Source organism: Halichoerus grypus, chromosome X (genome assembly GCF_964656455.1).
Source record: "Halichoerus grypus chromosome X, mHalGry1.hap1.1, whole genome shotgun sequence".
Classification (NCBI taxonomy): domain Eukaryota; kingdom Metazoa; phylum Chordata; class Mammalia; order Carnivora; family Phocidae; genus Halichoerus; species Halichoerus grypus.
This window is the reverse complement of record NC_135727.1, coordinates 54,803,728-54,827,641: the sequence shown is the minus strand read 5'-3', so window position 1 is coordinate 54,827,641 and position 23,914 is coordinate 54,803,728. Positions and strand designations below refer to the sequence as shown.

At 36.2% G+C, this 23,914-nt stretch overlaps 1 protein-coding gene across 1 annotated transcript in view; it reads left to right on the top strand.

Moving 5' to 3' along the window:
* PCDH11X (protocadherin 11 X-linked) overlaps positions 1–23,914 on the top strand; it is a 586,654-nt gene that overhangs the window by 59,895 nt on the left and 502,845 nt on the right. Inside the window, exon 2 of the mRNA XM_078063863.1 lies at positions 2,020–2,603. Within this exon, the coding sequence (XP_077919989.1) occupies positions 2,064–2,603 (540 nt within the window). The 5' untranslated portion in view covers positions 2,020–2,063. The remainder of the gene's footprint in view (positions 1–2,019; positions 2,604–23,914) is intronic.

Here is a 23,914-nt window from a genome sequence, read left to right as displayed (position 1 = left end):
CATTTCATGAGTCTTCCTGTTTTTAGAGCTATTACTAGAATTTTGTTAATGCTGTCAATTACCAATAAATATTGAAAACTTCCTTAATTATATACTTATGTGCATTAATAATTTTCTGTAATGAAAATTTTTTTTTCTGTAATGGATTTTTAAATGATCATCTGTTGGCTGAGCCTTTAAAAGTTTTGATGCATTCATAGCTGCATCAATTCCTTTTTTTAATTTAAATTCAGGTTACTTAACATATAGTATAGTATTGGTTTCAGGAATAGAATTTAGTGATTCATCACTTACATATATCACCCAGTGCTCATCACAAAAGGTACCCTCCTTAATGCCCATCACCCATTTAGTCCATCCTCCCACCCACCTCCCCTCCAAAAACCCTCAGTTTTTTCTCTGTAGTTAAGAGTCTTTTATGGTTTGCCTCCCTTTCTGTTTTTATCGTATTTTATTTTTCCTTTCCTTCCCCTAGGTTCATCTGTTTTGTTTCTTAAGTTCCACATATGAGTGAAATCCTATGGTATATGTCTTTCTCTGGCTGACTTATTTCGCTTAGAATAATACACTCTCATTCCATCTATGTCATTGCAAATGCAAGATTCCATTTTTTTGATGGCTGAGTAATATTCGATTGTATATATATACCACCTCTTCTTTATCCATTCATCAGTCAGTGGACATTTGGGCTCTTTCCATAATTTGGCTATTGTTGATGATACTGTTATAAACATTGGGGTGCATGTGCCCCTTCAAATCACTATTTTGTATCCGTTAGATAAATACCTAATAGTGCATTGCTGGGTCATAAGGTCATTCTATTTTTAACATTTTGAGGAACCTCCATACTGTTCTCCAGAGTGGCTGTACCAGTTTGTATAAGTTTGTATAAGAATACCAACAGTGCAAAAGTGTTTCCTTTTCTCTGCACCCTTGTGAACATCTATTGTTTCATGAGTTTCATGAGTTGTTAATTTTAGCCATTCTGACTGGTGTGAGGTAGTATCTCATTGTGGTTTTGATTTGTATTTCCTTGATGATGAATGATGTTGAGCACCTTTTCATGTGCCTGTTAGCCATCTGGATACCGTCTTTGGAAAAATGTTTATTCATGTCTTCTGCCCATTTCTTAACTGAATTATTTGTTTTTTGGGTGTCAGTTTGTAGATATAAAAACCCATTTTAATATGATCTACTTTCAATGTATAGACACAAATTCTCAAAGTCAGAATGTCTTCTAGTCCAGCTCTCCCACTTACTGTTTTAGATCTTATCTACCTAATCATAGATACGTAGATCTAAACTGGTTATCTAGCTTCTTACTATCTCCTGAAAACTGTTTTTGTTTTTCCCAGAATGCTTTAATAAGCAGTTGTTTATGTTGATCTGAAAGTTGCCTCCCTGTAATTTTTACCTATTCTTCTTCCCCTCATCCAAAGAAAGAAAACTTTAATCTTTTCACATGGTAGTCCTTCTCATGTTTAGGCATGTGTCACATCAACCCCTTCCTTTCTCAAAGGACTTCTCTTCTTTAATCCAAACTTTCTGAATTCCTCATATGTCATGATTCTTTGTCTCTTTTGAGGTACAGAACTGAACACAAGGACTATTGTATAAAATATTCATTACCAATAGAAGAGTTACATTTGAAAGCCATATTATAATAAAGAATAATGATTATACTTTTTGATTAGTCACAAATATATGTTACTTTATGTAAGTATTGAATTGTTTTTAATTATTTTTATTAACTTTATCTTTCTTGGTATATTTTTTATATATTTTATCAATGATGACCACTTTTACAAATACTGAGTCTTTTAATTACTGTAGGTATGTTGTATAATTTACCTTTTATCTTTATGAAAAATGCATAACATTATTTAAGAGTCAATTGTGCTAATATTTTAATTAAAGGATTTTAAAACTGAACATTTAGTTAACATACATTTAATAGTTGGTTGGCTTTAATAATTTCTTCTTCCTCTTCTCTTTTTTTTTCCCATTTCTTTTTGACAGTTTTCTGTGGGTTGATACAGAGAATCATCACAATTGTGCCTGGTATGGACTTGTTGTCTGGGACGTATATATTTGCGGTCCTTTTAGCATGTGTCGTATTTCAGTCTGGCGCCCAGGAGAAAAACTACACCGTCCGAGAAGAAATGCCAGAAAACGTTCTGATAGGCGACTTGCTGAAAGACCTCAACTTGTCACTGATTCCAGACAAGTCCTTAACATCTCCTATGCAGTTTAAGCTAGTGTACAAGACTGGTGATGTGCCACTGATTCGAATTGAAGAAGGTACTGGTGAGATCTTCACTGCTGGAACTCGCATTGATCGTGAGAAATTGTGTGCTGGTATCCTGGTGGAAACCCGTTGCTTTTATGAAGTGGAGGTTGCTGTTTTGCCAGATGAAATATTTAGACTGGTTAAGATACGTTTTCTGATAGAAGACGTAAATGATAATGCGCCATTATTCCCAGCAACAGTTATCAACATATCAATTCCGGAGAATTCGGCTATAAACTCTCGATATGCTCTCCCAGCAGCCATTGATCCTGACATAGGAATAAACGGAGTTCAAAACTACCAGTTAATTAAGGTACCTTTTAAAAACACTTTGTTCAAGATAATTCATTTTTAAAACGCAAAATAAATAAGTAAATAAATAAAAGGATCTTTGTGTACTTCAAATTTTGAGTAAGCCATCACCCCAATTTTCCTGCTATGATGCAAATTCCTCATAATATTTTGATATAATTTCCCATAATTTGAACTACCTGTGCTAAATATTTATAACTACAGGGCGCCTGGGTGGCTCAGTTGGTTAAGCGACTGCCTTCGGCTCAGGTCATGATCCTAGAGTCCCTGGATCGAGTCCCGCATCGGGCTCCCTGCTCGGCAGGGAGTCTGCTTCTCCCTCTGACCCTCCCCCCTCTCATGTACTCACTCTGTCTCATTCTCTCTCTCTCAAATAAATAAATAAAATCTTTAAAATAAATAAATAAATATTTATAACTACATATCTATCTATACATACATATGTGTATATAAATAATATATATACACATATACATACATATGTTATATATTTTATATATTATAAATATACATTATTTATAAATATTATAAATATATTGTTTTATTAAATGTTATTAAATAATATATTTTTAAAATATTTTATTATATATTATATATGGTATATACAGATATGTAAATATCTGCATCTAATTGTGCAATTAGCAATTGAGCCTTTGCAGTATTTGAAGCTGTTGGTGAAGAGTAGGACATTACAGCATCTCTTTAACTTTCACCTTGTTATTGTGATGGCCTGTTATTTATAAAGATTTTTTTTTCACATTCTAAGTCTCGTTGACAGGGAAGACAATATTTTCACAAATAGAAATGAACTTCAAGTACCCAATCTGATTCAAGATATGGATATAAACCACAAAGACCTACTTCTTCCTATGGCTGGAATTGAGGGTATATTAGTTTGTGTAGTAATATTTCATGTCTTCATTTTCTGCTTCAGATTTCCATCTTCCTCACATATATCAGTAATATTTCTATACTAGTCCAGTGACATGTGTTGATTGGTTCCCTTGAAGCAGGCATGACAATGTTTCAAAGGTTGACAGTTTATGCTGACAGAGCATGAAGATCAAGTTTTTCTCAGATTAGTGATCCTACTTGAAACCCTCACCCATTTTGCCCATTCCATAAAGCATCTTTATCTTTTTAACCAACCATAAAAGAAATTTTAATCTTGGGCAGGTCTTTTCACATAATCAAGATTTGGGCACTTATTTTTATTTTATTTAAAACCAGATATAAATATTTGGTCTTTACATTTAATGCTAAATGAGAACTAAATATCTTTCCTCTTGATCAAGAGTTTGGACTTATGAAACTAAGGTTAGAGTGAGATTTGCTTTGAAGTCTGGGATTAGAAAATCCAAATTGTGAAAATCTCATCTACAATTAGATTTAGTAATCTTGAATTAAATTGCCAAGAATGAGGCATCCAATAATATATCCTGGGGACAAAAAGCAAACAAACTTTATTATTCTGAAGGAACTATTATTTCTTTATCTTATGTAACCATAGCTCAAAGTGGTGTGAAGTAAGTTATCAGGAGCAATGAATAAAGATTCACTAATGTTATTGCAGGCAGAACATGTAGACTATAACAATATGTTCGTCTTAGAAAGCATAGTTACTTCTAAGAGGATGAAAGGAGTTTGAATATAGTGATTTCCTCATTTTTCAACTATAAGATGAAATTTTAACTAGAAGTTTACCCTTTCAAATCTAAAATAACTCAATTCTTTATTCTCTGATTTATATGATGTGCAGATTAACATTTTTGGTCTGTGCTAAAAGGCAAAAGAGATGACAAATCAAATGCTAATGACTATTAGGTTCCTAAAAACTGAAGGTTATTATCAAAATGTATCTTCAGTGGGAAAAATGAAAACATAAAACTCATTTTCTTCATAAATGGATCTTTTTTAATGCTCTCAATTCTTATTAAAATGAGAGTTTTGCATTAATAGGATTAAGTGACATTTATTATGACGAGATCGGGTGCACTCAGGGTGGGATGGCCATAGACTAAGTGACATTTATTAAAATATTTTTAAAAATCTTTAAATTTCATTTTGATTCCAATATAGTTAATATACAGTATTATATTAGTTTTAGGTGTACAATATAGTGATTCAACAATTCCATACATCATTTAGTGCTCATCTTGGTAAGTGTACTCATTAATCCCCACCACCTATTTTACCCATACTTCCACCCACATCCCCTCTGGTTATCATGAGTTTGTTCTCTATAGTTAAGAGTCTGTTTCTTGGTTTCTCTCTCTCTCTCTTTCTCATTCTATTTCCCTTGCTTGTTTGTTTTGCTTCTTAAATTACACACATGACTGAAATCATAAGGTATTTGTCTTTCTCTGACATATTTCACTTAGCATTATGCTCTCTGACTCCATCCATGTTGCAAATGGCACAATTTCATCTTTTTAAGGCTGAATAGTATTCCATTCTATATATATACCACTTCTTCTTTATCCATTCATCTCTCCAGGGACACTTGGGCTGCTTCCATAATTTGGCTATTGTAAGTAATGCTGCTATAAGCGTTGGGTTCATGTATGACTTTGAATTAGTGGTTTTGGGGTTTTTTGTTTGTTTGTATTTTGGAGGTAAATACCCAGTAGTGCAATTACTGGATCATAGGATAGTTCTATTTCTAAATTTTTGAGGTACCTCCATACTGTTCTCCACAGTTGCTCCACCAGCTTGCATTCCCACCAACAGTTTAAGGAAATTCCTTTTTATCTACATCCTTGCCAAGACTTGTTGTTTCTTGTGCCTTTCATTTTAGCCATACTGTAAGTGTGAAGTGATATCTCGTTGTAGTTTTGATTTACATTTCCCTGATGACGAGTGATTGTTGAGCATTTTTTCATGTGTCTGTTGGCCATCTGTGTGCCTTCTTTGGAGAAATGTCTGTTCATGTCTTCTGCTCATTTTTAGTTGGATTATTTGTTTTTTGATGTTGAGTTTTATAAGTTCTTTGTATATTTTGGATACTAATACTTTATTGGATATATCATTTACAAAGTATCTTCTCCTATTCAGTAGATGGCCTTTTAGTTTTGTTGATTGTTTCCTCTGCTGTGAGGAAGCTTTTTATTTTGATATAGTCCCAATAGTTAATTTTTTGTGTTTCTTTCCCCTTGCCTCAGGAGGTATAGCTAGAAAAATGTTGCTACAGCTGGTGTCAGAGACAATACTGCCTATGCTTTCTTCAAGGATTTTTATGGTTTCAGCGCTCACATTTAGGTCTTTAATCCATTTTGAATTTATTTTTGTGTATGGTGTAAGAAAATGGTCCAGTTTCATTCTTTTGCATGTAGCTGACCAGTTTTCCTAACACCATTTGTTGAAGAGACTTTTTCCCTTTGGGTATTATTTCCTGCTTTGTCAATGATGAATTGAACATATAATTGTGGGTCTACTTCTGGGTTTTCTATTCTGGTCTTTTGATCTGTGTCTATTTTTGTGCAAGTATGACACAGTTTTGATTACTACAGCTTTGTAAGATAACTTGGTCTGTAATTGTGATACCTACAGCTTTGTTTTTCTTTTTAAGATTGCTTTGGCTATTTGGGCTCTTTCATGGTTCCAAAGACATTTTAGGATTGCTTGTTCTAGCTCTGTGGAAAAATGCTGTTGGTATTTTGATAGGGGTTGCATTATTTTTTTTTCTCAAGTTTTATTTAAATTCCAGATAGTTCACGTATTGTGTAATATTAGTTTCAGGTACAGAATTTAGTGAGTCTACACATACTTAGAAAACCTGGTGCCCATCACAACAAATGCCCTCCTTAATCGCAATCACCTGTTTAGCCTATTCCCCCACTCTCATCCCCTCTGATAACCATCAGTTTGTTCTTTATAGTTAAGAGTCTGTTTCTTGGTTTTCCTTTTTTTTTTTTTTACCCTATGTTCCTTTGTTTAGTTTCTTACATTCTACATAGGGACTGCATCAAATCTGGAGATTGTCTTGGGTAGTATAGGCATTTTAACAATAATTGTTCTTCCAATCCATGATCATGGAATGTCTTGCCATTTCTTTGTGTTGTCTTGAATACTTTCATCAGTATTTTATAGTTTTCAGAGTGAAGGTCATTCACCTCTTTGGTTAGTTTTATTCCTAGGTATCTTATTATTTTTGGTGCAATTATAAATGGGAATGTTTTCTTATTTTCTCTCTCTGCTGCTTCATTATTTGTGTATAGAAATGCAAAAGATTTCTGGACATTGATTTTGTATCCTGTGACTTTCCTGAATTCATTTATCACTTATAATAGTTTTTCTCTGGTCTTGGGTTTTCTCTATATAGTATCATGTCATTGGCAAATAGTGAAAGTTTCAGTCCATCCTTACCAATTTGGATGCTTTTTACTTCCTTTTGTTGTCTGATTAATGAAAGCTCTCAGTTTTCCCCCACTAAGTATGATATTGGCTGTGGGTTTTTCATATATGGCCTTTATTTTGTTGAGGTATGTTTCCTCTAAAACTACTTTGTTTAAGATGTTTATCATGAATGGATGTTGTAATTTTTAAATGTTTTTCTGTGTCTATTGAAATGATCATATGGTTTTTATCCTTTCTCTTGTTGACATGATGTATTACATTGATTAATTTGCAAATATTGAATCGTTCTTGCATCCTGGGAATAAATCTCACTTGATTGTGGTGAATCATTGTTTTAATATATTGTTGAATTAGGTTTGCTAGTACTCTGTTGAGGATTTTTGCATTTTTTCTTCATCAGAGATATTAACCTGCACTTATCTTTTTGTGTGGTGTCTTTATCTGTTTTTGCTGTCAGGGTGATACTGGCTTCATAAAATGAATTTGGAAGTTTCCTTCTTCTATTTTTTGGAATAGTTTGAGAAGAATAAGTATTAACTCTTTAATTAATTAATTAATAATTTTTGTTACATAAATTAACCCATTTATTATAGGCTAGCAATGTTTCAAATGGTGGCGCTTCTACTGGTCTTTCAACTCCTTCAGTCTTCTGATGGCAGATTTTACTGTTATGGCAGAAGTGGTGTTGTAGGTCCAGGTGCCACTGGCGACGGTTTTCATGCAGGAGCCACAATGCCGGATCCCCACAGCTCGTCTTTTCATCTTGGTTTTGCCACAGAAGGAGCAAGTGTCCTTGGCGTGCTGGTTTATATCAATCTTCTTCACCATTTTCCTGAGGGAAGCACCATAACAGGTCTTGTATTTACCCACGATTCTGACCTTCTTGGTGTGTTTAGCCACGTCGCCGCAAACTAGGTCTGAGCTTAGAGAGGCAGTATTAACTCTTTAAATATTTGGTAGAATTTACCTGTGAAGCAGTCTGGTCCTGGACTTGAGTTTGTTGGGAGTTTTTTGATTATTGATTCAATTTCCTTCTTGGTAATCAGTCTGTTCAAATTTTCTATTTCTTCCAACTTCAGTTTTGGAAGGTTATATGTTTCTAGGAATTTATCCATTTCTTCTAGTTTGTCTAATTTGTTGGCATATAATTTTTCATAATATGCTCTTACAACTGCTTGTATTTCTATGGTATTGCTTGTTGTTTCTATTCTCTCATTTGTGGTTTTATTTGGGTCCTTTCTTTTTTCTTTTTGAGCAGTCTGGGTAGAGGTTTATCAATTTTATTAGTGTTTTCAAAGAACTGGCTCCTGGTTTCATTGACCAGTTCCATTGTTGTTTTTTTTTCTTTTGTTTTGTTTTTGTTTTTAGATTCTTTATCATTTATTTCTGTTCTACTTTTTATTATTTCCTTCCTTCTGCTGGTTTGGTTTTTATTTTATTTTATTTTTTCTAGATGCTTTAGTTATAAGGTTAGGTTGTTTATTTGAGATTATTCTTGCTTCTTGAGGTAGGCTCCTATTACTATATACATCCCTCTTAGAACCATTTTTGCTGTATCGCAAAGGTTTTGGACCTTTGTGTTTTCATTTTTTTATTATTTCCATGTACTTTTTGATTTTTTTCTTTGATTTCGTGGTTTACCCATTAATTGTTTTATGTAGCATGTTATTTAACCCCCATGTATTTTTGGTCTTTCCAGGATTTTTCTTGTGGTTAACTTCAAGTTTCATAGTGTTGTGGTCAGGAAACATGGATGGTTTGATTTTGTTCATTTTGAATTTTTCGAGGCTGGTTTTGTGGCCCAATATGTGATTCATTCTGGAGAAAATTTCATGTGTACTTGAAAAGAATGTGTATTCTGCTGTTTTAGAATGGAATGTTCTGAATATATCTGTTAAATCCATCTGGTCCAGTGTGTCATTCAAAGCCTCTGTTCCTTTTTGATTATTTGTTTGGGTGATCTGTCCACCCCTGTAACGGGGGTGTTAAAGTCCACTACTATCATTGTATTCATATCTATTAGTTCCTTTATGTTTGCCATTAACTGTTTAATGTATGTGGGTGCTCCCATGTTGGGTGCATAAATGTTTACAATTCTTATTTTCTCTTGTTGTATTGTTCCCTTAATTATTATATAGTGCCCTTTTTGACCCTTTATATATTTTTGTGTTTTTTTTAAAGATTTATTTATTTGAGAGAGAGAGAATGCGCATGCATGCATGCATGAGTTGGGGGAGGGACTGAAGGAGAAGGACAGAATCTAAAACAGACACCATGTTCAGCACATGGCTTGATCTCACAACCTTAAGATCATAACTTGAGCCGAAACCAAGAGTTTGACACTTAACCGACTATGCCACCCAGATGCCCCCTTTACATACTTTATTTTAAAGTATATTTTGACCAATATAAGTAATGCTACTCTGGCTTTCTTTTATTTATTTATTTTTTTCCAATTTTTCATTTTATATGTAATTTTGTTAATGGTGCTTTGTATTTTGGAATTCTTCTTCCATTTCCCATATGTATATATCATTTTATAGTTATTCATAATATATCCTTTATTCTCTTTTAATGTCTATAACATTTATTTTTATTCAAAGTAATTTTATTTTATATTACTTTATTATTTTATTATATATGCATTTTTTTCAAATTTTTATTTAAATTCTTGATAGTAAATATATAGTGTAATATTGGTTTCAGGAGTAGAAGTTGGTGATTCATCACTTACATATACTAGCCAGTACTCAACATAAGTCCCCTCCTTAATACCCATCACCAATTTATCCCATCCACCTCCCACCTCCCTTCCATCAACACTCAGTTTGTTCTCTATAGTTAAGAGTTTTTCATGGTTTGCTTTTCTCTATTTTTCCCTTCCCCTATGTTAATCTGTTTTCTTTATTCTACATATGTGTGAAATAATATGGTATTTGACTTTCTCTGACTGACTTGTTTCACTTAGGATAATAAAATCTAGCAACATCCATGTCATTGCAAATTATAAGATTTCATTCTTTTTGATGGCTGGGTAATATACACACACACACAAAGACACGCATACCATATCTTTATCCATTGTCCACTTGATGGACATATTTTGGCTCTTTCTAAAATTTACCTATTTTTGATAATGTTGCTATAAACATTGGGGTGCATGTGCCCCTTGGAATCAGTATTTTTGTATCCTTTTAGTAAATACCTAGTAGTGCAATTGCTGGGTTATAGGGTGGCTCTATTTTTAACTTTCTAAGGAAGCTCCATATCATTTCCCAGAGTGGCTGTACCACTTTGAATTCCCACCAGCAGTACAAGAGGTTTACCCTTTCTTCACATCCTCACCAACATCTATGGTTTCTTGTGTTGTTAATTTTAGCCATACTGACAGGTTTGAGGTGGTGTCTCATCATGATTTTGATTTGTATGATGAGTGATGTTGAGCATCTTTTCATGTGTCTGTTAGCCATCTGGATGTTTTCTTTGGAAAAGTGTCTATTCATGTCTCCTGCCCATTTCTTAACTGGGTTATCTCTTTTTTTGGATATTGAGTTGGATAAGTTCTTTATAGATTTCAGATATTAACCCTTTATCAGATATGTCCTTTGCAAATTTCTACTTCCATTCCATACACTGTTTTTTAGTTTTGTTGATTGTTTTCTTTGCTGTGCAGAAGCTTTTTATCTTGATCAAGTCCCAATAGTTCATTTTTGGTTTTGTTTCCCAAACCTCAAACAATGTGTCTAGTAAGAAGTTGCTGTAGCTGAGGTCAAAGAAGTTGCTGCCTGTCTTGTCCTCTAAGATTTTGATGGATTCCTGTCTCACATTTAGGTCTTTCATCCATTTTGAATTTATTTTTATGTTTGGTTTAAGAAAGTGGTCCAGTTCCTTTTTTCTACATGTTGCTGTCCAGTATTCCCAACACCATTTGTTGAAGAGACTTTTTTTCCATTGGATATTCTTTCTTGCTTTATTGAAGATTAGTTGACCATATACTTGTGGGTCCATTTCTTGGTTTTCTCTTCTGTTCCATTGATCTATGTGTCTATTTTTGTGCCACTACCATATTTGATGACTACAGCTTTGTAAGATAGCTTGAAGTCCAGAATTATGATGCCTCCTGCTTTACTTTTCTTTTTCAAGATTGCATTGGATATTCGGGGTGTTCTGTGGTTCCATACAAATTTTAGCATTGTTTGTTCTAGTTCTGTGAAAAATGCTGATGGTAATTTGATAGGGATTGGATTAAATGTATAGATTGCTTTGGGTAGAATAGACATTTTAGCAATATTTGTTCTTCCACTCCATGAGCATGGAATGTGTTTCCATTTCTTGTGTCCTCTTCAATTTCTTTCATCAGTGTTTTATAATTTTCAGTGTACAGACCTTTCACCTCTTTGGATAGATTTATTCCTAGGTATCTTGTTGTTGTTGGTACAATTGTAAATGGGATTAATTCCTTGATTTCTCCTTCTGCTGCTTCATTATTGGTGTATAGAAATTAAACAGATTTCTGTACATTGATTCTTACCTTGCAATGTTGTATTATGTATCGGTTCTACCAATTTTTTTGGTGGAGTCTATAAGGTTTTCTACATAGAGTATCATGTCATCTGCGGAGTGAAAGTTTGACTTCTTCTTTGTTCATTTGGATGCTTTTTATTTCTTTATTTAAAAGATTTTATTTATTTGAGAGAGAGAAGACATGAAGCAGGGGGAGGGGCAGAGGGATAGAATTTCAAGCAGACTCCACACTGAGCATGGAGCCTGATGTGGGGCCCAATCCCAGGACCCTGAGATCATAACCTGAGCTGAAATCAAGAGTCAGCTCTTTTAACCGAGTGAGCCACCCAGGTGCCTCAGGATACTTTTTATTTCTTTTTGTTGTCTTACTGCTGAGGCTATGGCTTCCACTACTATGTTAAATAACAATGGTGAAAGTGGACATTCCTCTTTGTTCTTACCTTAGAGGAAAAGCTCTCAGTTATTCCCCATTGAAGATGATATTAGTTATGGGTCACATTAAAATATAGGTTGTAAAACTCAGTGCAGCAGAAAAGTAAGGTCAAGATGACAGTGTTTTGTGCTTTTCTGAGCCTCAGCCAAAAAATTGTTTCAGTTCTCTTCTTAACATTCAAACTTGATACATGCTGATTTAAAGTATAGGGTCTTCCCAAAGCAGTAAGACTAAGAAATAGTAAATTCCTTTAGGCTTTATTTGTTCTTTTTCTAGCTCTTTTAGGTGTACGGTTATCTTGAGTATTTGAGATTTTTCTTGTTTCTTGAGGTAGGCTTGTATTGCTACATAATTCCCTCTTATGACTGCTTTTGCTGCATCCCAAGGATTTTGAACTCTTTTGTTTTTATCTTCATTTGTTTCCCTGTATTTTTTTTTATTTCTTCTTTAATTTCCTGGTTAACCTATTCATTCTTTAATAGAATGTTTTTTACCCTCCATGTATTTGTGGTCTTTCCAAAATTTTCTTATGATTGACTTCAAGTTTCATAGCATTGTGGTCAGAAAAGATGCATGGTATGATCATAATCTTGTTCTTGTTGAGGCATGATTTGTAACCTAGTATGTGGTCTATTCTGAAGAATATCCAGGTGCACTCAAAAAGGAAGTGTATCCTGCTGCTTCAGGATGAAATTTTCTGAGTAAATCTGTGAGGTCCATTTGGTCCAGTGTGTCATTCAAAGCCATTGTTTCCTTGTTTATCTGGTTAGATGATCTGTCCATTCATATAAGTGGGGTGTTAAAGTCCCCTACTATTATTGTGTTATTATCAAAGAGTTTCTTTATACTTGTTATTAAATGTTTTATATATTGGGTGTTACCGAGTTGGGGGCACAAGTATTTGCAATTGTTAGATCTTCTTTTTGGATAGACACCTTTATTATGATATAGTGCCCTTCTTCATTTCTTGTTACAGTCTTTGGTTAAAATCTAGTTTTTCTGATATAAGTATGGCTATTCTGGCTTTCTTTTGATATCTGCTAACATGCTTGATGGTTCGCCATTCCCTCACTTTCAATCTGCAAGTGTCTCTAGGTCTAAAATGAGTCTGGTAGGCAGCATACAGATACTTCTTGGTTTTTTAAATCTATTCTGACACCATCTGTCTTTTGATTGGAGCATTTACATTCAGAGTGATTACTGATAGATATGAATTTAGTGCCATTGTATTACCTGTAAAGTTGTTGTTTTTGGAGATTTTCTGTTCCTTTCTAGTCTTTGTTGATTTTAGTCTCACTTTCCCACTCAAATAGTCCCTTTATTATTTCTTGCAGGTTGGTTTAGTGGTCATGAACTCCTTTAGTTTTGTTTCTCTGGGAAACTCTTTATCTCTCCTTCTCTTCTGAAAGATAGGCTTGCTGGATAAAGTATTCATGGCTGCATATATTTCCCATTCAGCACCTTGAATATATCATGCCACTCTCTTTTGGCATGCCAGATTTTTGTGGACAGATGTGCTGCTAACCTTATTTTTCTTGTCTTGTAAGTCAGGGTTTTCTATTCCCTTGCTTCTTCCAGGATTCTTTCCTTATGTCTGTATTTTCCAAATTTTATGATATTTCTTGGTGTTGGGCTGCTTTTGTTGATTTTGATGGGAATTCTCTGTGCCTCCTGGATTTAGATGTCTGTTTATATCCCCAAATTAGGGAAGTTTTCAGCTATAATTTGCTCAAATCAACCTTCTGCAAATTTTTCCCTCTCTTCTTCTTCTGGGACTCCTATGAGATGAATGTCATTATGCTTTATTGAGTCACTGAGTTCCCTAATTCTACTTTCATTTATTTATTTATTTATTTTTATTATGTTCAGTTAGCCACTACATAGTACATCATTAGTTTTTGAGGTAGTGTTCAATGATTCATTAATTGCAGATAACACCCAGTGCTCATCACAATACATGCCCTCCTTAATACCCAACACCCTGTTACCCCATCCCCCCACCATCCTCCTCTCTGAAACCCTCAGTGTGTTTCCCAGGGTCCATAGTCTCTCATGGTTCATCTCCCTCTCTGATTTCTCCCCCTTCAGATTCCTTTCCTTTCCCCTATGGTACTCTGTGCTATTGCTTATGTTCCACATATGAATGAAACCATATGATAATTGTCTTTCTATGCTTGACTTACTTCACTTACCATAATGCCTTCCAGTACCATCCATGTTGATGCAAATGGCGGGCATTCTTCCTTTCTGATGGCTGAATAATATTCCATTGGATATATGTACCACTTATTCTTTATCCATTCATCTGTTGGGCATCTCAGCTCCTTCCACAGTTTGGCTATTGTGGACATTGCTGCTATGAACATTGGGGTGCATGTGCCCCTTCTTTTCACTATATCTGTATCATTGGGGTAAATACCTAGTACTGCAATTGTTGGTTCTTAGGGTAGCTCTATTTTTAACTTCTTGAGGAACCTCCATACTGTTTTCAAGAGTGGTTGTACCAGCTTGCTTTCCCATCAACAGTGTAAGAGGGTTCCCCTTTCTCCACATCCTCGGCAACATTTGTTATTTCCTGTTTCGGTAATTTTGGCCATTCTAACTAATGTAACTGTGGTTTTGATTTGTATTTCCCTGATAGTTAAGGATGATGAACATTTTTTCATGTGTCTGTTAGCCATTTGTATGTCTTCTTTGGAGAAGTGTCTGTTTACGTCTTCTGCCCATTTTTTGACTGGGTTATTTGTTCTCTGTTGAGTTTGAGAAGTTCTTTATAGATTTTGGATATCAGCCCTTTATCTGTAATGTCATTTGCAAATATCTTGTCCCATTCCATGGGTTGCCTCTTTGTTTTGTTGACTTTTTCCTTTGCTGTGCAAAAGCGTTTTGTTTTGGCAAGGTCCCAAAAGTTCATTTTTGCTTTTGTTTCCCTTGCCTTTAGAGATGTGTCTTGAAAGAAGTTGTTGCAGCCGAAGTTGAAGAGCTTACTGCTTATGTTCTCCTCTAGGATTCTGATGGATTCATGTCTCACATTGAGGTTTTTCATCCACTTTGGTTTTATCTTTGTGTATGGTGTAAGAAAGTGGTCCAGTTCCATTCTTCTATATGTACCTGTCCAATTTTCCCAACACCATTTATTGAAGAGACAGTCTTTTTCCATTGGATATTCTTTCTGGCTGTGTCAAAGATTAGTTGGCCATAGAGTTGAGGGTCCATTTCTGGAGTCTCTATTCTGTTCCATTGGTCTATGTGTCTGTTTTTGTGCCAATACCATGCTGTCTTGGTGATCACAGCTTTGTAATATAGCTTGAAGATGGCGACGTGATGCCCCCAGCTTTGTTTTTCTTTTTCAACGTTCCCTTGGCAATTCAGTGCCTTTTCTGCTTCCATACAAATTTTAGGATTGTTTGTTCCAGCTCCTTGAAAAATGCCAGTGGTATCCCGTAGGTTTTGAACTGAAGTGTTTTCATTCTCATTAATTTCTATGAAATCTTTAAGTTCTTCTTTAATTTCCTGGTTGACCCAATCATTTTTTAGCAGGATGCTCTTTAATTTCCAAGTTTTAGAATTCCTTCCAAATTTTTTCTTGTGATTGAGTTCCAGTTTCAAGGCATTGTGGTCTGAGAACATGCAGGGAATAATCTCAATCTTTTGGTATTGGCTGAGACCTGATTTATGACCCAGTATGTGGTCTATCTTGGCAAAAGTTCCATGTGCATTCGAGAAGAATGAGTATGCTGCTGTTTTAGGGTGGAATGTTCTGTATATATCTATGAAGTCCATATGGTCCAGTGTGTCATTCAAAGCTCTTGTTTCTTTGTTGATCTTCTGCTTAGATGATCTGTCCAATGCTGAGAGTGGAGTGTTAAAATCTCCTACTATTAATGTATCATTGTCAATATGATTATTTATTTTGGTTAACAGCTGGCTTATATAGTTGGCTGCTCCCATGTTGGGGGCTTAGATATTTACAGTTGTTAGATTTTCTTGTTGGATAGACCCTTTAAGTATTATATAGTGTCCCTCTGCATCTCTTAATACAGTGTTTGGTTTAAATTCTAATTTGTCTGATATAAGAATTGCTACCTCATCTTTCTTTTAAGGTCCATTGGCATGAAAAATGATTCTCCATCCCCTTACAGTCTGGAGGTGTCTTTAGGTTCAAAATGAGTCTTTTCTAAACAGCGTATGGATGGGTCCTGTCTTTGTATACAATCTGCAACCCTCTGCCATTTCATGGGAGCATTTAGGCCATTCATGTTGAGATTAACTACTGAAATATATGTATTTATTGCCATCCTATTGTCTGTACAGTCCCTGTTTCTATGGATTGTCTCTGTAAATTTCTGGTCTATATTATTCTTGGGGTTTTTCTTCTTTTATAGAATCCCCCTTAATATTTCTTGCAGGGCTGGCTTGGTGGTCACATATTCTTTCAGTTTCTGCCGGTCTTGGAAGCTCTGCATGTCTCCATCTATTCTGAAGGACAGCCTTGCTGGATAAAGTATTCTTGGCTGCATGTTCTTCTCATTTAATACTCTGAATATGTCTGGCCAGCCCTTTCTGGCTTGCCAGGTCTCTGTGGATAGGTCTGATGTTATTCTGATGTTCTTCCTTCTTCTGTATGTAATCTCTTCCCCCTAATTGCTCTCAGGATGTCTTCATTTGTTCTAAGATTTGCAAATTTTACTATTATATGTTGGGGCTTTGGTCTGTTCTCAGTGATCTTGGGAGTGGTCCTCTCTGCCTCTTGGACATGAATGCTTGTTTCCTTCCCCAGATTATGGAAGTTCTCAGCTAAGATTTGCTCAAATATACCTTCTATTCCTCTCTCTTCACCTTCTCAGGGATCCCAGTAATTCTTTTTTTTTTTTTTTTTTAAGATTTTGTTGATTTATTTGACAGAGAAAGACAAAGCAAGAGAGGGAACACAAGCAGGGGAGTGGGAGAGGGAGAAGCAGGCTTCCCGCAGAGCAAGGAGCCTGATGAGGGGCTCTGTCCCAGGATCCTGGGATCATGACTCGAGCCAAAGGCAGACACTTAATGACTGAGCCACCCAGGCATCCAGGGATCCCAATAATTTTGACATTAGAACTTTTCATGGCGTTGTTAAACTCTTTAAGTCTGTTTTCTTGTTTTTTTGTTTGTTTGTTTGTCCCAGGCTTCCTCATTTCCTTCCTTTCTATCAGCTTATCTTCTAGGTCACTAATTCATTTTTCTGTCTCATTTACCCTCACTGTTAGACTATCCAGTTTAGACCGCATCTCATTCATAACATTTTTAAGTTTGACCTGATTAGCTCTCATTTTTGCCCTTAGAGATTCTATATTGCTACTAATGGTTTTCTCAAGTCTAGCTATTGATTTTATAATTGCTACCCTGAAGTTTATCTCTGACATCTCGCGTATATCCATATCCATTAGGTCTGCAGGAGAGGTCACTGTCTCTGGTTCTTTTCTTTGTTGGAAGTTCCTCCTCTTATTCATTCTGTTGAGGCATGGTTGAGGGAATGTATAGAGTCCAAAATATCAACCACAAGCCCGGCAAGATGCACCCTAGGAAAATCTGGAATGGTCAGAAGCCACCATTGAAAAAACAAAGTCAAAATGAAACCCAAGAATAAAATTTATAAAATTTAAAAATTTTTAAAAATTAAAATAAAAAAAAAGAAGAGAAAAAAAGGGAAAAGTGAGGGATGGGGGAGCTATAATTTCTCCATGTGGGCAAGGTAGGGTGTTTCAGTTCTTCCTGGATGTATTTTGTTCTGTTTGTTAGAGGACACTATTTCCCAGAGTTACAGGGAAAATAAAACTGGTATACATATAAAGGTAATATTGAATAGGGAAAAAAGGGCTACACTGAAGTTTATATCTACATTTCAAAAAAATATAGGTGTGAAAAAGTACAAGTTAAAAAGGTACTATGAAATATGTTATATTAAACATCTAGTTGAGAAAAAGTTAAAAAATGAAACAGAGAAGAAACCTCAGAGAAAGAATAAAAAGAAAAAAAAAGAGTTGTATCTGAAAATACACAATCCGTGAGGTCCCGCCTGGAGCTCCGTATACTATTTTCTCCTGGTGTTGGGGTTTTACAGTTTTATCGGTACCCTAGGGTTGTTGTCCTCTTCTTCTTCCCGCTTGTCTCCTGGGGGAAGGGCCTTCAGCACTGTTTTTCAGGCAACCCTGCTTGGGTGGAGTTGCCCTGCCCCCTGTCAGGAGGCTGGGCTTTGTGGAAACCAGTTTTTTGAGCTTTTGTTCTCTGGCTGCTTTCCCTGCCTTTTCTGAGGATCAGAGCAAAAAAGATGTCTTCACCCAGACCTCTGTCCCAGAACACAGAAATCACAGTCTGATCTTCCGTGAACCCTCCAGAACACGCTGTCTCTGTTTCTGTAAGTACCACTGAAAACCGCAGCCTCGCATGAGGGGTGTACGCCCCTATGACCTTTTCAGTGGTCAACTCAGGGGCCCCGCTTGTCTCTGACCTTTGTGCTTCTAAAACGTGAGTAGTCCCAGGTTCGCACTTGAGCTCCTGGATCTTGTTTGAGTGCTGTTATAAAGCTCCTCCTGGCTGGCTGCCCAGTCCCCTGGTGCAGGAGGCTTTTGCACTCTGGTGTTACATCACTTTCCAGGAGCCAGCTTATGGTGGTTCCCTCCCCCTTCTGCTTATCTTCCAATATCTGACCACAGATTCACGCTCCTTCCTTCCTACCTTGGGAAAGGTGGTGTTTTTCTGCTTGTAGAGATCCAGATATATATTCTTACATCTCAAGCTGATTTTGTGGGTGTTCAGAATGGTTTGGTAGATATCCAGCTAAATTCAGGGGACTGGTTGAAACAGAGTCCCCTGCTCCTCCACCACCTTGCCTCCCTCCTAATTCTACTTTCATGATCCAATATTTGTCTTTCCCTTTTCTGCTTTATTATTTTCCATAATTTTATCTTCTATATCACTTATTCATTCCCCTGTGCTTCCAACTTTGTGGTTGTTATTTCTAGTCAGTTTTGCATCTTGGTTATAAGATTTTTTTTTTTTTTTTTTCGGCCTGATTAGTTTTTAGGTCTTTTATCTCTGTGGTAGGGAGTCTCTGGTTTCTTCTATGCTTTTCTCAAGCCCAGCTAGTATCCTTATGATTGTTGTTTTAAATTCTGGTTCAGGCATATTACTTATATCTGTTTTGGTTAGCTCCTTGACCATGACACCTTGTTCTTTCTTTTGGGATGAATTCCTCCATCTTGACATTTTGTCTAGGAGTCTGTCTTTTGTGTACTATGGAAGCCTATGCTTGGTCTTATTTCTTCAGAGCAGGAGCTTTGCAATACTCTCTGATCAGTACACCTGTTGCATGTGAGGGGTTTGTGCTGGTCTTCTGGGTGAGAGTCCCACTGCTGCTCTGGCTTTCAGTCACATTTGTGCTAGTAAAAAGACGCCTGCTGAGCACAATGGGGCAGGGCTTGATGTAAGTGGCTCATGTCTCCACTGTGCATTGTGTTGCTTGCTGAAGTCTGTCCATGCTGATGGGAGGGGTGAAAAATGGTCTTCCTACTCTTCCCTGGAGAGGTGTGACTGCACTCTCTACTGTTCAGGAAGCCCTCACAGAAGAGTCAACAACCTCCCTTCTTGTGTCCCAGGCTTCCCTCAGATCCCTGCCCTCACTCTGTTGTGTCCATAGCATCCAGCCACCTGGCGGTGGTGCAGCGCTACTGTGTTTTATCTTAGGCATGCTGACGGGGTTTCAAAACTCCAAGTTTTAGGGACCAGATGTGGTGCAAACCTGCACTAATCCTCGGGGGTGGAGGGGAAGTTTCACTGCACTGTCGCTTTTACCAGGTTTGTCCCAGAAAAGCAGTTGCAGGACCATGCAGGATTTTGTGGTAAAGCATAGCAAAAAGCTGGCATCCAGGTCAGCTGCCCTCAGGAGGCATATCTGCTTGTATGCTAATGAATGGGGAAGCTCAATGGCACCCATCAACTCTTTTGTCCCCTGATAGGCAGTGACACCTCTCCCAAATATACTCCAAGAATAGGAACTGTTTCTCCCAATGTGACCCAGGGGATCCTTAGAGCATGCTGTCTGCTCCTCGACCTCTGCCCTCCTCCTCTACAGGAGCACCTCTCTGACTTCCAGACTGCATCTGGTGATGGTGTGGACTTCTAAAACTTCAGACTTTCAGCTCCACTGTTTGTAAAATCTTGTGATTATCAGCCCGTCTTGTTTTCCCAGTCAATGATTTTGGGAAAGCGGTTTTTCTTGCACTATCCCCTGCATACTGCTTTATCTATCTCCTCTCTCTTTCTCTCCCCTCTCTTTGATCAGGGCTCCCCACCTCTGCTGCACCTGCAATTCTTTTCTCCCCCAAATCACATCTCTGCACCTCTTGTCTTACACGACACAATGTGGCCTCTTTCTCTCTTTAGTTGTGTTTTTCTTCTCTCAGTCCTCAGATGATTTCCTGGGTGTTCAGAATGATTTGATAATTATCTAGCTGTGTTTGAGGGATGAGGCAAGCACAAGGTCCTCTTACTACTCCACCATCTTAACTCCTCCTCCACCCTGGCTTTCTTTTAACAACCATTTGCATAATAAATATTTCTCCATTCCCTCACTGTCAATCTGAAGATGTCTTCGGGTCTGAAATGAGTCTCTTGTAGGCATCATATAGATGTGTCTTCTTCTTTTTTTTTTTTAATCCACTCTGTCACTCTATGTCTTTTGATTGGTGTGTTTATTCCTTTACATTCAAAGTCATTATTGATAGGTGTGTATTTCTTGCCATTTTACTTGTTTTGTGGTTGTTTCTATAGATTTTCTCTGATTTTTTCTCCCTTTGCTCTCTTTCATTGTTTGCTGGTTATCTTTAGTGATATATTTGGATTCTTTTCTCTTTATACTTTACTTATCTATTACTGCTTTTTGATTTGTGGTTACCATTAGAAAGACTATACTTTCAGGGATCATTTCTATAGTATGTGGTTACCATTAGAATTCTATATAATATCTTCTGCATACAATACTCTTTAATAAGTTGATGGCCACTTATGTGTGGAGCCATTCTTTGCTTTTCTTCCCTCCACATTTCTGATATTTGGTATCATATTTTAAAATATTTTATTTTGTGCTGTTTTTGATTGATTTTTACTGGTATACTTAGCTTTGTTTTTGTTTTTTGTTTTGTTTTTGTGCTTCCTATTTTTCTTACTCTAACTCATGGTTTTCATTTTCCACTCACAGAGTCCTTTGTAAGATTTGTTGCAGGGCTGGTTTAGTGGTCATGAATTCTTTTAACTTTTATTTGTCTGGGAAACTCTTTTTCTCCCCTTCTATTCTGAGAGATAGCCTTTCTGGATAGAGTATTACTGGCTGCAGATTTTTCTGATTCACCAAGGATTAAGTAAATTTTGACTTCATTTACTGTTATCAGAGTCCTGGTTAATATTCATACCCACTAATGTCTTTCATTAAGTACTCTTGTTATTGATAGTCTAGAATGTAACACATTTATGTAGGATATTTAAGATAGCTCAATTCTAGAATTTATAAATTGAGACTGAAGAGAAAATGTGTTTCCAAGTCTGATTAATTTACTCACATCATGCCCCTTTACTTTTTAATACCAACTAAATATAAGAAATACTGCTAAATTTTATGTTGATTATTCTTAGGTGCCTACTTACTGATCTGTTATTTCATTTTTTAACTAGTTCTACATAAAATCCAATTTGATACTTAATTTTGTTCCTCCCAAAGGGAATGACTTGAAAGCTAATATAAATATATATTTATTCAAGACAAAATATGGCATATAACTCTTTGATGAAAACACAAGGTTTGGTTACACAGATATGCTTGACTTGCATTCTTCTAATTAGTGCTAATATTCTAAGATAATAAATATCCTAGTGTGGATAGTTTGTTTGGCATATTATTATTTTTCAACACTGCTCTATATTGACTGTATAACAACTCTTCGTGTAATGAAGTCTTCCTCTTAGTGAACTGTAGTATGAGCTTTCATTCAATCTCAGACCAAAAAAGTTGATGGATTGATGAAGTTGTTGTATTAGAAATGATGATAAAATAAGGTCATTTTGTGGGAAAATTCCTGATTTTTAGTTTTATCTATAAAATAATAGTTTTATGATTTTATTATAGCTTATTATAGTTGTATGCTTCTATCAGGCTTTATGCTTTTATTTGAATTTTGACCAGTTATTGAAGAAATTATTCTTTAGCAAAAAAATATAAAATGCATATGAAAAACAGTTCTCACTTCAAAAATCAAATGCTAAAGAAATTAATTTTCCCTTTGCATTTATCATTTTATAGCCATCTTCATAAAATCAATAAAAAACTGTGAATAAGTAATTTAGTAGCATAATGGATTAAAGAAATTACTTTGACCATAAAATAATTTTAGTAAATCTTTATTGAAGAATCTTTTAGTTTCTGCATGCAGGTAGAAGTTACCAGGGGAAGGAAAGTATTAAATTCAATTTAGTTATAAAACACAGAAGCTTGATTTTCTTAACTATTTTTAAAATGTTTTTTATACATTGGTCTTTTGCTTGCAGAAATTAGTACATCTCTACCAATATTATTATACAAATATGTGATAATTTGTTTTATATACAAAATGTTGAATATTCATTACCAGAAAGCTCAGTGCATCACAATAGAATGTCCACAAGTGCTCACACACAAATATGTGCCTTTTAGAAACTAAAATGGTAAAACTATAGCTGCCCATATATTTTTTTATTTGCTGTGAAATATAAGATGTAATTCTAAGTGATGAGTTATAAGAAACTTATTGCTATAACACATTGAAAGAATTTTTAGTGGTATATTTTAATTGCCACATGTAGACATCTCTATACTTGCAGGTAAACTAAGAAAAATAGTACAAAATAATGTAATAAGAAGTACAAGGGGAAGAGTTAAGATGGCAGAGGAGTAGGGGGACCTTAAGCTTTACTCATTCCTTGAACACAGCTAGATAGTTATCAAATCATTCTGAAGAACCAAGAAATCAATCGGAGTTTTGAGAGAACAAAACCTGCAAGTCTACAAGTAGAAAAGCAACCACCTTTTGGAAGGTAGGAGGTGCAGAGTGTTGACATGGGGGAGACATAGCTGTGGATACAGTGGCAGGGAGGGAGTTTGTTTACAGAAGCTACCACAAAGTATTATAAGCAGCAGAGTGCAAAATCTGAACTTTTAGAAGTCTGCTATAGTGGGGGACGTGGCTGGCTTAAAGGTGCTCAGGTAGTGAAGCAAGACAGATTCCCAGGAGTGACAGTGTGGTCTGAGAATCCCCTGGGTCACAAGAAGAATGGATGGTGTTAATTCCTGCACTGTTCCCAAGCATAAGAGTGAGGAAGTCAGGTGAGTGAGTCTTGGTGCTGCCTTTCTACTCTGTTTTGCCGTAAACTGAAAATCGCTGTATGGTCATGCAACTGCTTTCCTGAGACTGGCTAGCAAATGGCAAAAGCATGGCAAGACCCTCCCCCAGAGGAACAATGTGGGTCCATGCCATGGGAGTCCCTGAAATTTGGAGTTTTGAAACTCAGTTGCATACCTAAGATAAAACAAAACAAACAAAAAAATAAAAAAAAATGCCTCAGACACAGGCAGGGAGAACATAGGGTTCAGATGGAAACTGGGGACACAAGACAGGTGATTGATTGCTCTCCTGTGAGGGTTCACTGAAGAGTGGGGAGTGTAGACTTCCTGCTCCAGGACTAGGGAGCAAGGCACCAACATATTCATCCCACCCATCAGTGATGAGTCTTCAGGGAGCAAAACAGCACCACCTAGTGATGGCCAGAGCCAGTTACACCAAGCTCCAAACCCCTGCATCCTGGAGGCATGTTTCCACTCAAAGAAGCTGGCCTGAGAATCTGCACAACAGGCCCCCGCCCCAGAAGACCAGCACAAACAACTCCCTTGCAGGAAAGCTACTGACCATAGAGTGATACAAAGCTCAAGCTCTAGGGGA